This window comes from Cervus elaphus, chromosome 3 (genome assembly GCF_910594005.1).
Source record: "Cervus elaphus chromosome 3, mCerEla1.1, whole genome shotgun sequence".
NCBI classification, from domain to species: Eukaryota; Metazoa; Chordata; class Mammalia; order Artiodactyla; family Cervidae; genus Cervus; species Cervus elaphus.
The window spans coordinates 41019815-41036537 of record NC_057817.1 but is presented as its reverse complement, the minus strand read 5'-3'; the positions used below and the strand labels follow the sequence as shown (position 1 = coordinate 41036537).

General features: G+C 41.1%; 1 protein-coding gene across 1 annotated transcript in view; it reads right to left on the bottom strand.

Moving 5' to 3' along the window:
- Positions 1-6582, bottom strand: part of CPNE8 (copine 8) — a 260899-nt gene extending 254317 nt beyond the window's left edge. Inside the window, exon 1 of the mRNA XM_043887094.1 lies at positions 6121-6582. Within this exon, the coding sequence (XP_043743029.1) occupies positions 6121-6254 (134 nt within the window). The 5' untranslated portion in view covers positions 6255-6582. The remainder of the gene's footprint in view (positions 1-6120) is intronic.
- Between the last annotated feature and the right edge of the window lie 10141 nt (positions 6583-16723).

Below are 16723 nucleotides of genomic sequence, written 5' to 3'. Positions count from 1 at the left end.
AGTGAGAGGTAGGTGGCCATCTGCCACATTCACCATCATTTACAGTATACAAGTAACTAGTATGTGAATAATAAAGAAAGCAGAATTGGCCCCAGAGAGATAGATACATGTGAATGAAATGATTTCACAAGCCTGGATGCTTGCAGCTTCCCATATATAGAAGATCACTAAATCTCTTTATTTAGAAGATCTCTAAATCTCTTCCCATACATAGAAGATCACTAAAACTCTTTAGATTTAACCTCTAAAACTCTTGAGAGATTTAACTTTCTCTTAATTAGCAGTAATCTTTTAATGTTCAGATTACCTGCCCCTCCTACAAACATGTATATACTTGGCTCCCCCCCTGCTTCCTCTGAGTCAGTGACTCTCAGGGTCACCTGAGATATATCTCCCAGTCCTAGCATTCTCACCGAATAAAACCTGACCCTCAAGTTTTAGGTTGCATGTGTTTTTTTTTTTTTTTTAATTGACAGTATTGTTAATCCAAACCAAGTAACTATAGTCACAGAGACATAAACTCATCAAACTAGTAAATTAAAACTTCTGGTGTATAGAAAAATGGTAAAAAAAAAAAAAAAAAAAAGTCTGGTAAAAAAGTTCCCAAAGACAATGCATAAACCTTATGTAATATGAGGTGTCTGACAAAGAAGACATACAGATGACTGACAAATAGATGAAAATATGCTCAACATCACATATTAGAGAAATGCAAATCAAAATTACAACGAGATACCACCTCTTACCAGTCAGAATGGCCATCCTTAAAAAAATCTACAAACAGTAAATGCTGGAGAGGATGAAGAAAAGGGAATCCTTCTGCACTGCTGGTAGGAAGGTAAACTGATATAGCCACTATTGAGTACAATATGGATTTCTTAAAAAACTAGGAATAAAACTACCATATGACCCAGCAATCCCACTCCTGAGCATATTCCCTGAGAAAACCATAATTCAAAAAGATACATGTACCCCAATGATCATAGCAGCATTATTTACAATAGCCAGGACATGGAAGCAACCTATATATCCATCAACAGATGAATGGATAAAAAAGTTGTGGTACATCTACACAACGGAATATCACACAGCCATTAGAGGAACAAATCTGAGTCAGCAGTAGTGAGGTGGATGAACCTACAGCCTGTTGTACAGAGTGAAGTAAATCAGGAAGAGAAAAACAAATATACATTAACACATATATGTGGAATCCAGAAAAATGGTACTGATGAACCTATTGCACGGCGGGAACAGAGACACAGATGTAAAGGGCAGACTTGTGGACACAGTGGGGAAAGGAGAAAGTGGGATGAACTGGGAGAATAGCACTGACAAATATACTGCCGTGTGTAAAACAGATTGTTAGAGGGAAGCAGCTGTATAATATAGGGAACTAAGTTCCATGCTCTCTGGTGATTCACGTTGTTGTAGAACAGAAACCAACATAGCATTGTAAAGCAATTATCCTCCAATTAAAACATATATATATATATATGAGGTGTCTGAGAAGACTGCAGTGCCAAGAGAGCCTGACATCTTGTCAGCTTGCTGGGGTGGGTGTACAAGTTGAGAATGAATCACTAATGACACTATACAAGGCAAATGGAAATTTCTGACTACTAGGTTCAGTGTTGATTTATTCACAGATTTGTTCATTCCACCAATATTTTTTTTTTTAGTTTAATGTGTGTAACCAGCACATGGTAAACATACTAAAGGTACAGATTCCTGGGCCTTAGTTCCAGACATTTTCATTCAGTAGGTCTAATTTGGAATCTAAGAGTCTGTATTTTAACAAGCAAACCTCTATCCCATGCCAGATGATTCATTCAGAGAATTACAGCTTCTAGTATTTATTGACTACTTATTCTGTGCCAAGTTCAGAATGCATAAACTTGAAGGAGGCAAAACTTGCCCTCAAGAAGACGACAGAGACCTGCCAGGCTCCTCTGCCCATGAGATTTCCCAGGCAAGAATACTGGAGTAGGCTCCCATTTCCAGCTGCTCTGAGAATATAGCAAAATACAGCTTGGGAGAGGACCATGATAGAAAATTATGTTATATCTGAAGTCTGGAAGAAGGAGACAATGCTAATCAAGAAAAGAAGGGAATGGAGGAAGGGACATTCAGGGCAGAGAAAATGACGTGCACAGCCACACATGCAAAGAAAGTTTGTTTCAAAAGGATAACAAAACATGCTTTGAGACTGTACCTCTTAGCACTGTTCTGTGGTCAACTTTTATCTGGCGCCAACTTTTGCATATAGTAAGCATATAGTTGTTAGGCTATTGTGAAATGGAGTATTTCCTGCTGTATCAACTAATAAGGATATCACAGCAATCTGTGATTCCGGCCCTCCAAATGTGAATTTCTGAGCCCAAAGGGCACCCAAGAAAAACAATCCGGCAGCCATCAGCCAGTCCCCTTGGTGAGCAACTTGTCCCAGATTAGCTGGGATGCATATGAAAGGAATAATTTCAGTAAGCCCAGACTCTTGCGTCTTCCCATACACAGAAAAGCGCTAAATTCCTTAACTTGAGATATGTGGTTTTCCATAATTAACAATAATCTTTTGATGTTCAGACTACCTTCCCCTAGTTGCAAACTTCCATATAACCTGACTCCTCCCTGTGCCTCCGAGGAGCAGTTTTCTCAAAGCCATTTGAGAAGCTGTCTCCTGGGCTTGAAGTCCTAAAAATTCCTACCAAATAAAACATAACTCTCAACTTGCAAGTTGTGACTATTTTTTAAGTTGACACTATGTTCAGTCATAGAGCTTGTATGTGAGGAGTAGTGGGAGAGTAGGCAAGACAGGTAAAGCCAGGTCAGGAAGTGCTTTTTAGAACTCCTAGAACAAAATAAGCACTCATTACTTTCCACTTTGTATTCTTCCTTCCACACTAGATTTTAAAATTAATTTTATCACCATTATAGGATTATTGCTTCAATAAGATTCACTTGTGATATCTAATCTACAAAGTCTAGAAATATAGACTGCTATCCCTGCTTTTGGAGAAGGCGATGGCACCCCACTCCAGTACTCTTGCCTGGAAAATCCCATGGACGGAGGAGCCTGGTAGGCTGCAGTCCATGGGGTCTCTAAGAGTCGGACACGACTGAAGTGACTTAGCAGCAGCAGCGGCAGCATCCCTGTTTTTATACTTGATAAGCCAGTTTCTCATTGGTTTATCAAAATGATATGCCAATAACAAAATCATCAAAATAATGTGTGAGAAACAGTGCAACAAACCAAGGTCTCCAAGAAAACGGTTAATTACTGCCTATTACTTCTCCCATTGTTTTTACCTTCATTTTATAATTATCTGTTTTCAGAATAAAACAGGAATGTTATTTTATGTTTCTAAGGTTGTGTCATTTCATCTATAGACATTTTAATTAGGTAACCCAATAATTTAAAAATCTTAAAACTTACAAATTAACAAATTTTTTAAATGAATGCAAGAAGAGCTGAATAATGAGTAGAAGGTAAGTCAAAGAGTAAGAGCTTTATCTCTGCATAAATACAGCTAGAAAACATGTGTCACTTTAACACACCAACTTTGTAGCTACTACAGAAACTCCACCGCTCTTTGTCTCACACTAACCATGCCAATCTGTCTTGTCTCCGCTCATGCCCCATCTCCTCTTTGTAGCACATTCCAAGTACTCTGTTCCACAATGACCTCTTCCATTCCTCTTCATGAACCTCATCTTTGGATTTAGTCCTATGTTATTATGTGTTACACAATATTATATTTATCTCCCAACAAGATTTTACTTTTTTAGAGAACTTATGCATTTCTCATGGAACATGGCACAGTGCTAAACATAAAATACACTCAAACACTTCCTTAGTGAACAGACTAAATGATTTCCATGAATTATATTTGACTTCAAGCTTCAATTGTTGATTTTCTCACCTCACTCAAAATGAAGATGCAAACATCATAAAGCTTTTAAAAAAATCTTAAGCTGGGCACAATGAAAGGAGGTTATCAAAAGGGTCATCAGCAAATCATCAGAAGTCTTCAGTATGAAACAGCAAGGTGATTCCTTGCTCTGCTTGCCTATAATAAGGCTAAGGGACCTACAATTGTGCCTTGTTGCTAGATAAAATCCCCACAGACAATCTAGGAAATATGCTCTGCCTCTATCCCTGTCTTCTTTAACCAATTTATTGAAGTTCAAAAGAGAAGTACTATTTCCAGAATTCCGTAGCTGAACCAAGTGCAATACACTGATTCAATAAATACTATTTCCAATATCATAATAATAGCTACTATTTTTAACACTGTAACATTTTCATGTCTACACTGTGTCAGTATTTTTCAGATATCATTTTATTAAACTCTGATAATACCCTATATAAGATAAATGCCAAAATTATCTTCATTTTAGACATCAGAATATATATAAAGCCAGAATGTATAACCAGATCTCTTATGCCAAAGGCCCAGGGACACCATCATCTATCATCACAAGATTCAATTATCAACAATATAAGTACTACCAGTACTTTGGTTCTCTTCCAGAACTATTCTTTTTGAACATTAAAAGTTAACAACAATACATGAAATCAATGGTATAAAAAAAAAGGGGGTGAAACAAGGGGATCTCCAGTTTCAGAGGTAGCAAGCTGAAGGAAACTGGATTAAAGCCAATTGACCAGGATTCCAGCACCACACCCACAGCAAACAAACATGGGGGGCGGGGCGGGGGGGACAGGTTAAATATGGACCTTATTGGCAGGAAGACTAGCTAATTTCCCCACAACCCCTAAAAAGTTTATGGGAAATTTAGAGTTAACATTTATCTTCATTCCTCATACAGGCCACATGCCACTCAGATTTACAGGATTTCAGGAGAAAATAAGAACTTTAGAAAATGCTGTTATTGTAGGACTTCAGGCTATGCATTACCTGTTAAATACTGATAACCTCCCTCTAGCATCCAAAGCCAGCTTCAGAAAAGAGAAAAAGATCTAGAAATTAATGTTTAAGAAGAATTTTCCATACAATTTCACTTGTTCAACGGACAGAAATCTCAGGCATCATTTAGCTATCACCATCAGCATTAGTGTTTAATGGGCTGAAGTCAGCCTTAAATCATTCTTCTGGTTTTCGGGTTTAGTCTTGTGACAATGCAAAATTAAATATCACTAAATTGATAGTATTTTAAGCCTAGGGGCTTATTTACATCGAGACTTAACCATGTTTATTAGATTTCTTCAAGATTTCTTCCTTTTTTTTTCCCCTTAAAAAAGGAAGGAAAGGATTTGAGGGCTTTAAAAACAAGAAAGTGTACAGGTTGTTTTCCACTGAGAAAGATCGAAGTCTGCAAACATGGGAGTGGGCTCCAGTCAGTGTTGTCATCTTAAAACCATCTGCGATATAGCAATCACGCTACTTTATTTACAAGGAAACGGACCCAAAGAACGTCAGCCAAAGGAGTTTGAAATGCACAGCAGAGTGTAGATTTTTACAGGCACTCAAATTTATACACTTGCAGGCAGAAAGTCGTGACTTCCCACAGTTTAGGTAAGGCTGCGGTCGAAATCTCTACGTAGTAGGTCAAAGGCAAAAAGGCTCCCCCGGGGGCGGTGGGGGCGAGGAGGCGGGGAAGCAAGCTGGATGGCTCCGGGAAGTGGGTGGGGAGGAAGCCGCCTGGTTTGGAGCCAACTGTGCCAACCTCGGGTTTGCAGAGCCTAGCAGAGGGAGTCCCGGGCCGCTGCGCGCATTGGTCACCAGCGCTTTTGGCAATGCTGTGCCCTTCCTGTCATCATCCAACCCCGCGGCTCGAGTTTGGGACGTGAAAAAGGGCTCGTCAAGTGGGCGGCGGCCAGGGGTTCCCGCCGCTGAGTCACAGCCCGGCCAACTTTTACAACATTTCCCCCCCAAAAAATGAAGCCTCAGTCCCACAGCCCACCACTCGCTCCTGATTCTGGCTCTTCGCTCTGCCACTCGATCCGGCGGTGACTCGAGACCCACAACTGGGCTATTTCCCACTCAGGGCGCAACTTCTCACCCTCGCGGAGCCTCGGCGTACCCTGCGCGCTCGCCAAACGCTACCGACCCAGTAGATGTGAGGACAAAGGACGGAGGGGAAGGGCTGCGTCCTCACCTGCAAGACACGGACACCTCCACTCGCGTGGCCGGGATGGCCGCGCTCAGCTGGTTTAAATCCCCGAGGCCCACGGAGCTGGTGTAGCGGCTGTCCATCTTGAGAGGCGCCGTGGAATCGTCTGGCACCCACATCCAGAGCTCCGGCCGACCCAGGGCACCTAGCCCAGCTCTAGACAAACAGGGCTGGGGATTGAGGGGTGGAGGCAGAGGAAGGAGGCGGAGGCAGTTCGCGGAAAGGGGGAGGCAGAGAAGAGGCGGATCTCAGTGCAGAGCCGCGAGGGAACAGGCCCGCAGAAGCTGAGGCTGCTGAAGTGGCGCACCCGGCTTTCGGCTTCCCTGCCCCCTCAGCCCGAGCCGAGGACACTCCGCGATCTAGGCTTCGGGCTCGGCGGAGCCACTGGGCAGCGTAGCGGGCTTGGGGGCATCAGACACAGACCCCAGCCGTCTAGTAGAACAAACCGCTGGCCGGCTTGGCAAGCGGTTTGTGCTTTACCTCCGCCTCTTCACACCCACGCCTGTTCCTAAATCCCGCGTCATAAGCCCACCCCTTTCCCATTTATCGGTGATCCTCATCTCGCCCTCCGAGTCCGCGGAGGTCCCCCCTACACTGTGCCCGACAGCAGATGAGCCGAATCCTCGCTTCTGGACTGCCCACTCTCGGCCGCTTAAGGGTTGGGGGCAGTGAGACGGACTTCGGGACGATCTGCAACCTTCTCTAAGCAGTGGTAAAGTAACAGATCAATATATGGAGCAAGGCGAGAGCAGCGGAAACCTAAGGTGGAGCGGGGGACGGGGAGATATATTGGGGATTTAAGGGAGCAATCTGGTTTCCCTCTTCCCTCATTTCTTCAGAATAACGGCGTGGGGGGGGGGGGGGGGCTGATGTCTACAATCCTTTTACCGTCTGGACTCTCCTGCGCCTCCTCGCTTCCAAATGCGTGGAAGTTACGCCCTAAAACCTGAAAGTCACAACAAAATAGGACTCCCAACCGGTAAGACCTGAATAAAGCTGGACAGATAAAAACAGAACTAAGCTGGAGTGAGCGCCACGTTTGGGAAACTGTTTTCTGGGAAGGCCAGACTTGTACCAGTATGCAAAAGCTGCAAAAGCCAGAGGAGGTTCCCGCCGCCCGGCTCCTTGGCCGCGATCATTATTACAGGCATGTTCCCTCCTGCCTTGCCAGGCCGCCTGCTTGTCCCTAAACGGTTGCCACCAGGGGGAGACAGAGATCAGCACTCGGAGTATTGCAAAAACAAGAAAGGGGCGAGGGCTGGAGGAGGGCTGGAGTGAGGACATATCCATCTTTCTTTACAGCACCAATAACTGAGTTGCCAGCTGGCAAAACTGACTCAGGGGGCAAACCGTTTTTGTGGTTGAGGACCTGCCCTAACTTGTAATATTTTAATAAACTGGGAGCCACCTGTCTAGAGAATCTATAGAGTTGCAGATGAGGGTGTGTGGGTGCAGTCTTGAGGCTTTACGCTGCCAAGAATCCTTCCCATGTTTCATTCTTGGTTTCCTTTCCTTATCCGCCCCACCCACCGCTTGTCACCCTTTAGTTTAGAGTTCTCTGTTCCTCCTTCCCTTTTCCTGTTTGGAGATGCTCCAAAACTCTAGACATTTCCATTATGCTAACCAAAATCAGTTTTGAGGAAGAGACTTAAGTGTATTTTTTAAGCTAACCGTACTTCTATAGACTTACCTGGTGGCTCAGACGGTAAAGCATCTGCCTACAATGCGGGAGACCGGGGTTCAATCCCTGGGTCGGGAAGATCTCCTGGAGAAGGAAATGGTAATCCACTCCAGTATTCTTACCTGGAAAATCCCATGGACGGAGAAGCCTGGTAGGCTACAGTCCATGGGGTCGCAAAGAGTCAGACACGACTGAGTGACTTCACTTTCACTTTCATAGAAGTCTATTGAAGAAATAAAAGACCTATTCTGTGTTTAGTAATCATAAAAATATGTTCTTGTAAAATTCTTAATAAAAGCATCTTTTAAAGACATTTTAAGTATTTCAAGAAATGTAGGGTTTATTCTGTGAAAGTTCTTAAAGTTGGCTAGTTATCACTATATAATCATATTCAGATGAACATCTATAATTCTAGAAGAAATGTAAACTGTCATTTTTCTTATTAGATAAAAGAATCATAGAATTTCATCTTTGATTCTTCTCTATGCATAAAGTTGTCCTGTCAGATTAGTTATTTTAAAACAATACAAAGGTATTTATTGGACACGTATAGGCCATAAGGGATGATTGGAATTTGACTAAGTAATGATGGAGCCAAAGATGGAGAAGCTCTATACAGTCAGCAAAAACGAGACCGGGAGCTGACTGTGGCTCAGATCATGAACTCCTTATTGCCAAATTCAGACTTAAATTGAAGAAAGTGGGGAAAACTGCTAGACCATTCAGGTATGACCTAAATCAAATCCCTTAGGATTATACAGTGGAAGTGAGAAATAGATTCAAGGGATTAGATCTGATAGACAGAATGCCTGATGAACTATGGATAGAGGTTCGTGACATTGTACAGGAGACAGGGATCAAGACCATCCCCAAGAAAAAGAAATGCAAAAAAGCAAAATGGCTATCTGAGGGGGCCTTACAAATAGCTGTGATAAGAAGAGACGCAAAAGGCAAAGGAGAAAAGGAAAGATATACGCATTTGAATGCAGAGGTGCAAAGAATAGTAAGGAGAGATAAGAAAGCCTTCCTCAGGGATCAGTGCAAAGAAATAGAGGAAAATAATAGAATGGGAAAGACTACAGATCTCTTCAAGAATATTAGAGATACCAAGGGAACATTTCATGCAAAGATGGCCTCAATAAAGGACAGGAATGGTATGGACCTAAGAGAAGCAGAAGATATTAAGAAGAGGTGCAAGAATACATGGAAGAACTGTACAAAAAAGATCTTCACGACCCAGATAATCATGATGGTGTGATCACTAACCTAGAGCAAGACATCCTGGATTGTGAAGTCAAGGGGGCCTTAGGAAGCATCACTATGAACAAAGCTAGTTGAGGTGATGGAATTCCAATTGAGCTATTTCAAATCCTAAAAGATGATGCTGTGAAAGTGGTGCACTCAATATGCCAGCAAATTTGGAAAACTCAGCAGCGGCCACAGGACTGGAAAAAGTCAATTTTCATTCCAATCCCAAAGAAAGGCAATGCCAAAGAATGCTCAGACTACTGCACAATTGCACTCATCTCACACGCTAGTAAAGTAATGCTCAAAATTCTCCAAGCCAGACTTCAACAGTACATGAACTGTGAACTTCCAGATGTTCAAGCTGGTTTTAGAAAAGGCAGAGGAACCAGAGATCAAATTGCAAACATCCACTGAATCATTGAAAAAGCAAGAGAGTTCCAGAAAAACATCTACTTCTGCTTTATTGATTACATCAAAACCTTTAACTGTGTGGATCACAATAAACTGTGGAAAATTCTGAAAGAGATGGGAATACCAGACCACCTGACCTGCCTCTTGAGAAATCTGTATGCAGGTCAGGAAGCAACAGTTAGAACTGGACATGGAACAACAGACTGGTTCCAAATCGGAGAAGGAGTATGTCAAGGCTGTATATTGTCACTGTGATTATTTAACTTATATGCAGAGTATATCACGAGAAACGCTGGGCTGGAGGAAGCACAAGCTGGAATCAAGATTGCCGGGAGAAATAAATAACCTCAGATATGCAGATGATACTACCCTTATGGCAGAAAGTGAAGAGGAGCTAAAAAGCCTCTTGATGAACATGAAAGAGGAGTGTGAAAAAGTTGGCTTAAAGCTCAACATTCAGAAAACTAAGATCATGGCACCCAGTCCCATCACTTCATGGCAAATAGATGGGGAAACAGTGGAAACAGTGGCAGACTTTATTTTGGAGGGTTTCAAAATCACTGCAGATGGTGACTGCAGCCATGAAATTAAAAGATGCTTACTCCTTGGAAGGAAAGTTATGACCAACCTAGATAGCATGTTAAAAAGCAGAGACATTATTTTGCCAACAAAGGTTTGTCTCGTCAAGGCTATGGTTTTTCCAGTAGTCATGTATGGATGTGAGAGTTGGACTATAAAGAAAGCTGAATGCTGAAGAATTGATGCTTTTGAACTGTGGTGTTGGAGAAGACTCTTGAGAGTCCCTTGGATTGCAAGGAGATCCAACCAGTCCATCTTAAAGGAGATCAGTCCTGTGTGTTCATTGGAAGGACTGATGCTGAAGTTGAAGCTCCAATACTTTGGCCACCTGATGCGAAGAGCTGACTCATTTGAAAAGACCCTGTTGCTGGGAAAAATTGAGGGCAGGAGGAGAAGGCGCTGACAGAGGATGAGATGGTTGGATGGCATCACCGACTCAATGGACTTGAGTTTGGGTAAACTCCAGGAGTTGGTGATGGACAGGGAGGCCTGGTGTGCTGCAGTTCATGGGGTCGCAAAAAGTTGGACACGACTGAGCGACTGAACTGAACTGAATGATGGAGTTAAGAAGATGTGATTCAGGTGCTGTGTGGCCAGCAACTGTTGAATGTGTCAAAATTGCTTTGATACATTGAGTTCAAGTGAGAGCTGAACACTCAGGTGTAAAGTACAGGAGTCTTTTGAAGCTATGGTGAAGAAATAGGATTGCTGAGGTTGGAGTCAATGGCTTAGAGTTGAATCCAAGGATATGGATGAACACTCCAGGGAAAAAGGAGAATGAAATGTAAAAATAAGAATCAAGTAGAATGAGTATCTGCCCTGGATGAAAGACAAAGAAGGATCCCACCCAAAAAATGGATAGGGAAGAAGCACTTGAACAAACAGGAAAGAAAAAAGAAAACAAGATAAACGTACTAAGGAAAAGGAAGAAGAGGCTTTCAAGGGAAAAAGACCAACAGGATCATTATAGCAGATCCTGCAGAGGTCACATTACTACCTTGTTTTTTTCTGATGCTGCACTTTCCTCATTCTCTTACTTGGACACTTACCAATATTACAGAATACTAAATATTTTCCGTTATTATTCTAGGTCTATTTTTCAGATTCTTCTGCTGAAATGCTTCTGGAAGCTCACCTCTAGCCCCATTTTACTGCCTTGAGCATGAAGCCCACCCTATTCCAGAAGTCATTAGTCCCAAAACTAAGTATAGAGTAAGGACCTCATTGCTGAGGACCTCACACAGAAGCAAGCTCTCTGGCATTTTATGGCCATAATGTGTAAGGAACTAATGCCTAATTTTCAAACCTTATTTAGACCTTTTTTAGAGCAGGGCAGATAAGCATTAATTAGTATATGGTCAGAGTATACTCTGGTTTCTTACCTGCTTGGACAATTAGAAGGTGCATTAAAATGAATATTTTATTGGAAACTAGAGAAGCATACGAGATAAGTATACAAAACTTAGATATTTAATAATTTAGTAAAATTAACACTTAGCACTTTTTTGGATCTATTTTAAAATAGATATTTCAATGGAACTTTCCCTAACTGCCCAAGAGATTTGGGCAAAGTTCTGTAATTCACAAAACTGTTTCATACCTTAATAATTGCTGTTAAATTTACCATGATTTGTCACAGTAAATGGGGTATTTTCTATTCAAATTCAAATAATTAAATCACTGTGTTTCTCAAGTAAGTCTCTTATAATGTTGTAAGTTAATAGAAATAAACATGGGTTTCAGTTTTTAGATGCTCAGGAAAAGTTCACATAGACACTGAGAATGATGATTTTGTTTTAAAAAGAAGAACCTGAGTTATTTATTCTATGAAAATGTGTTGCAGTTTAGTTTCTGCTTTAATGAAAGATAATTTATGGCATTTTTTAAGCTCCTCTTTAGTTAAAATTCATCCATCAACAGCTATCCAAGGAATCTTAACATTTTAACATTGTAACGTATTCCTGTTTTTGCCTATGGATGTTGAGGGACCAAAGCCCCATAGATATATTTGCCAAATAATATTGATGCTGTTAAAGAGATTCATAGTAGGAAATCAGTCCACTGAGACCCACACATCTTACTGACTGGAGTCAAGCTTTTTTATTTTGAGGGCTTGTTTTGCAAATATAGACAGTAAAATAAAGCAAAGCAATAGCCCATTTAAGTCAAAGCAGCTTATTTAGATGACCTCACAGTGTCCTTGGACTTTTCAAATGCTGCTCTGATCAGTCCATATTACTGAAAATTATCTTGGTGAATGAAGAAATCTGAATCTTACAAAGTCCTACATTTAACTCAGCAATAGTTTTCTAATGAAACCGTTTGAGATGCCCTTTAAAAACACTATTTTAGAGTGTTAAAAGTTCAAATACTTTTTACAAACTCCGTGTTCATGTGTTATACTCTGGAAGTTATTTTATTTTTACAAAAGCAATCAAATAGAATTCAACATTTTAAATTAATTTCCTAAAACAGAAAAAAAATGACCAACATCTCAATAGAAAATAATGAGCAGAGGACAGAAATAATTAGTTCACAGAAAGGAAGTAAAATAGCTCTAAAATATATAAAATGATACTTAACCTCACAATTTTAAAAAGCAATTCAACAATAGATGAAGATATTACTCTTTCCTAGTATACAAGTATTGTCAGACTGAGAGACACCCTCATACATTTTTGTTAGAAGTTTAAGTTGTATGACCTTTAAAGAGAACAATGTGATAATAGTTATCCAAGTTAAAAATGGTTTAGTTGGATATCTATTTGATACAATAATGAACTTTAATCCATAACTTTTACCATATACAAAAATTACCCCAAATGTATCATATATCTCAATTTAAACCTAATAATTATAAAATTTCTGGAAAAAGACATAAGAGAAAAATTTTACAAGCTTGAGTTAGGCAAAGATTTCATAGATATAATACAAAAATCCTGATCCATAAAAGAACACACTATTACAATGAACTTCAAATTTAAATTTTCCTTTTCTTTGAAAGATATTATGAAGAAAATAAAAAGACAAAGTACCCACTGGGGGAACATTTTACAAAATGTATATATGATCAATAACATACACCCAGAATATATAAGAAACACTCAATATCTATAAGAACTAACAACTTCACCAAAGATTACAAATAGCAAATAAGAACATGAAAAAATGCTAAACATTATTGATTAGAAAACTATAAATTAAAACCACAGTGAGATATCACTACACATTTGTTAAAATGTTGAAGTTAGAGATTTACCATACATAACATTGACTAGGGTCTAGAACACCTGGAACTCTCATATACTGCTGGTGGGAACATAAAATGATATAACAACTTTGGAAAACAGTTTGGTAGTTCCTTAAAAGTTCAACATAGAGAAGTTGATCAAGATGGTAGTGTAGAAGTACATAGAACTCAATTACCTCTGTAAACACATGAAAAATATATCTATGTGTAGAATAAATGTCACTGAAAACTAACTGGAAACTGGCAGAAAGACTCCTTTATAACCAAAGCTGTAAGAAATACCCACACAGAATTGAATAGTAAGGGAATAAATGTGATCAGGTTGGGACTTTTTTCCTTGGGAGAGGATTCAGAGTGAAGGGGAAAATGCACTTGTGGAGATCTGCCCTTGAGAGTGATCTATAAGCCACATATTGGGTGTGCCAGCCCTGAAGTCAGACACAGGGATAAGGAGCCCCCGTGGTTTGTTGGAAAGCACCTTAGACCAGCAGGAGGACTTTGGGGATCCTGAACTCTGCTCATGAGGAGCATATGAGCCCTGGCTTGCCACTGAGGCAGAGCAGAGAGGGCAGAATGAGGACTGTTCCAGTGACTGCCTAGTTTCCCCTGACTTCCCTGTGTGTGCCTAAAATTAAACTGAGAGTTCAACTATGGGACACAGAGGGGAATTGGACTGGGGTAGTATCTGAACACCCTGCAGGTGGCCATTGCAGTTGCTTGCACAGATGGAGGTTATAGATGGTCCCAAACTTTGACAGCATCCAGACAGCCAGGGCCCATTCCACATACATTCTGAGAGCCCACACAGGCCCTGCAGGCCCTAGAGGACAACGCCCCAAAGGAGTGGCAGCAGGGGAAACTGGGGTCAACTGCTGTGAGATGTAAAGGAGACAGGTACAGTGGGTCTGACATTGCTGGTGGTTGCACAGACTGCACAAGAGAGGCAGACCAAAGCTCTGACTGAGGCCAGCCCATCACAGCCCATGCCCCGTCACAAGCCAGAAGCCCACATGGACCTCTCTTCCTACAGCGTTGCTACCCTCTGGTGCAAGGATACTTGGAATCCAAACCTGCCCTTAAGAGGGTGGTAATGGTCACTGAACAGACTGGAAGCCTCAATTACATCTGACCGGACCTAGGCCCTTCATTTCCAGGCCCACCACCTACAAAGATGATAGCTGCAAATGTACCCTGAAGAAAGACATGACTCCTATTCACATCAACTCTGGCTCGCATATCAAAAAGAAATGGGCATAAGGTGACTGATAAGGACATTCAAATATAAGTACATGCTTAGAAAACACAATTGATAACTGTTTCACTTATATTCATAGAGACAGAGTTTTGAGTAAAATGAAAAGACAGAAAAGAACTGGTCTCCACTGAAAAAGCAAGAGAAAATCCCAGAAAAAAAGAAAAGAAAATTAATAATGAATGAAGCAAAAGTAGAGAATTTACCAGATAAATAATTCAAAGCATTAGAGATGAAAGTTTGCAGTTGCAAGCTGTGTGCTATGCCGGGATTTGTGACCTCTGGAGGAAAGGATTTCGATCTGAGGCCAAAGACCAGGCTTGACCACTCAGAGCTTTTTGTGTAACAGAATTTTATCAAAGTGTAAAAGAGATAGGGAAAGCTTCTGACATAGACATCAGAAGAGGGCAGAAAGAATATCTGCTTGCTAGATTTTAGCAAGGTGTTTTATGTCTGTTCAGTTCAGTTCAGTCGCTCCTCTATCCGAATCTTTGCAACCCCAGAGACCGCAGCACGCCAGGCCTCCCTGTCCATCAGCAACTCCCAAAGTCCACCCAAACCCATGTCCACTGAGTTGGTGATGCCATCCAACCATCTCATCCTCTATCGTCCCCTTCTCCTCCTGCCCTCAATCCTTCCCAGCATCAGGGTCTTTTCAAATGAGTCAGCCCTTCTCATCGGGTGGCCAAAGTATCAGTTTCAGCTTCAAAATCAGTCCTTCCAATGAACACTCAGGATGGATCTCCTTTCGGAAGGACTAGTTGGATCTGCTTGCAGTCAAGGGGACTCTCAAAAGTCTTCTCTAACACCACAGTTCAAAAGCACCAATTCTTCAGCGTTCAGCTTTCTTTATAGTCCAACTCTCACATCCATACACAACCACTGGAAAAACCGTAGCTTTGACTAGATGGACTTTTGTTGGCAAAGTAATGTCTCTACTTCCCAATATGTTGTTGTCTAGGTTGTCTATGTTGTTCATAACTTTTCTTCCAAGAAGCAAGAGTCTTTTAATTTCATGGCTGCAGTCACCATCTGCAGTGATTATGGAGCCCAAAAAACTAAAGTCTCACTGTTTCCAGTGCTTCCCCATATAATTGCCATGAAGTGATGGGACCAGATGCCATGATCTTAGTTTTCTGACTGTTGAGTTTTAAGCCAACATTTTCACTCTCCTCTTTCACTTTCATCAAGAGCTCTTTAGTTCTTCTTCACTTTCTGCCGTAAGGGTGGTGTCATCTACATGTCTGAGGTTATAGATACTTCTCCTGGCAATCTTTATTGCAGCTTGTGCTTCATCCAGTCCAGCATTTCTCATGAGGTACTCTGCATATAAGTTATAAGCAGGGTGACAATATACAGCCTTGACATACTCCTTTCCTAATTTGGAACCAGTCTGTTGTTCCACGTCCAGTTCTAACTGTTGCTTCTGGCCTGCATATAGATTTCTTAGGAGGCAGGTTAAGTGGTCTGGTATTCCCATCTCTTTCAGAATTTTCCACAATTTCTTGTGCTCCACATAGTCAAAGGTTTTGGAGTAGTCGATAAAGCAGAAGTAGATATTTTTCTGGAACTCTCTTACTTTTTCAATAATTCAGGGGATGTTGGCAATGTGATCTCTGGTTCCTCTTCCTTTTCTAAATCCAGCTTGAGTGTCTGGAAATTCACGGTTCATGTACTGTTGAAGTCTGGCTTGAAGAATTTTGAGCATTACTTTACTAGCGTGTGAGACGAGTGCAATTACATGGTAGTCTGAGCATTCTTTGGCATTGCCTTTTTTTGGGACTGGAATGAAAACTGACTTTTTCCAGTCCTGTGGCCACTGATGAGTTTTCCAGATTTGCTGGCATGTTGAGTGCAGCACTTTCACAGCATCATCTTTTAGGATTTGAAATAGCTCAACTGGAATTCCATCACCTCCACTAGCTTTGTTTGTAGTGCTGCTTCCTAAGGCCCGCTTGACTTTGCATTCCAGGACTTCTGGCTCTAGGTGAGTGATCATACCATCGTGATTATCTGGGTGGTGAAGATCGTTTTTGTATAGTTCATTAACATAGCTTAAGCAAAATGCTTTCATAAGAAAAATGCATTGGTTAGCTCAAGGTTTGAAAAAAGTTAAGTTCATACAGAACCAGATGTTCTGAACCAATAGAGAAGGGAAAAAGAAAAA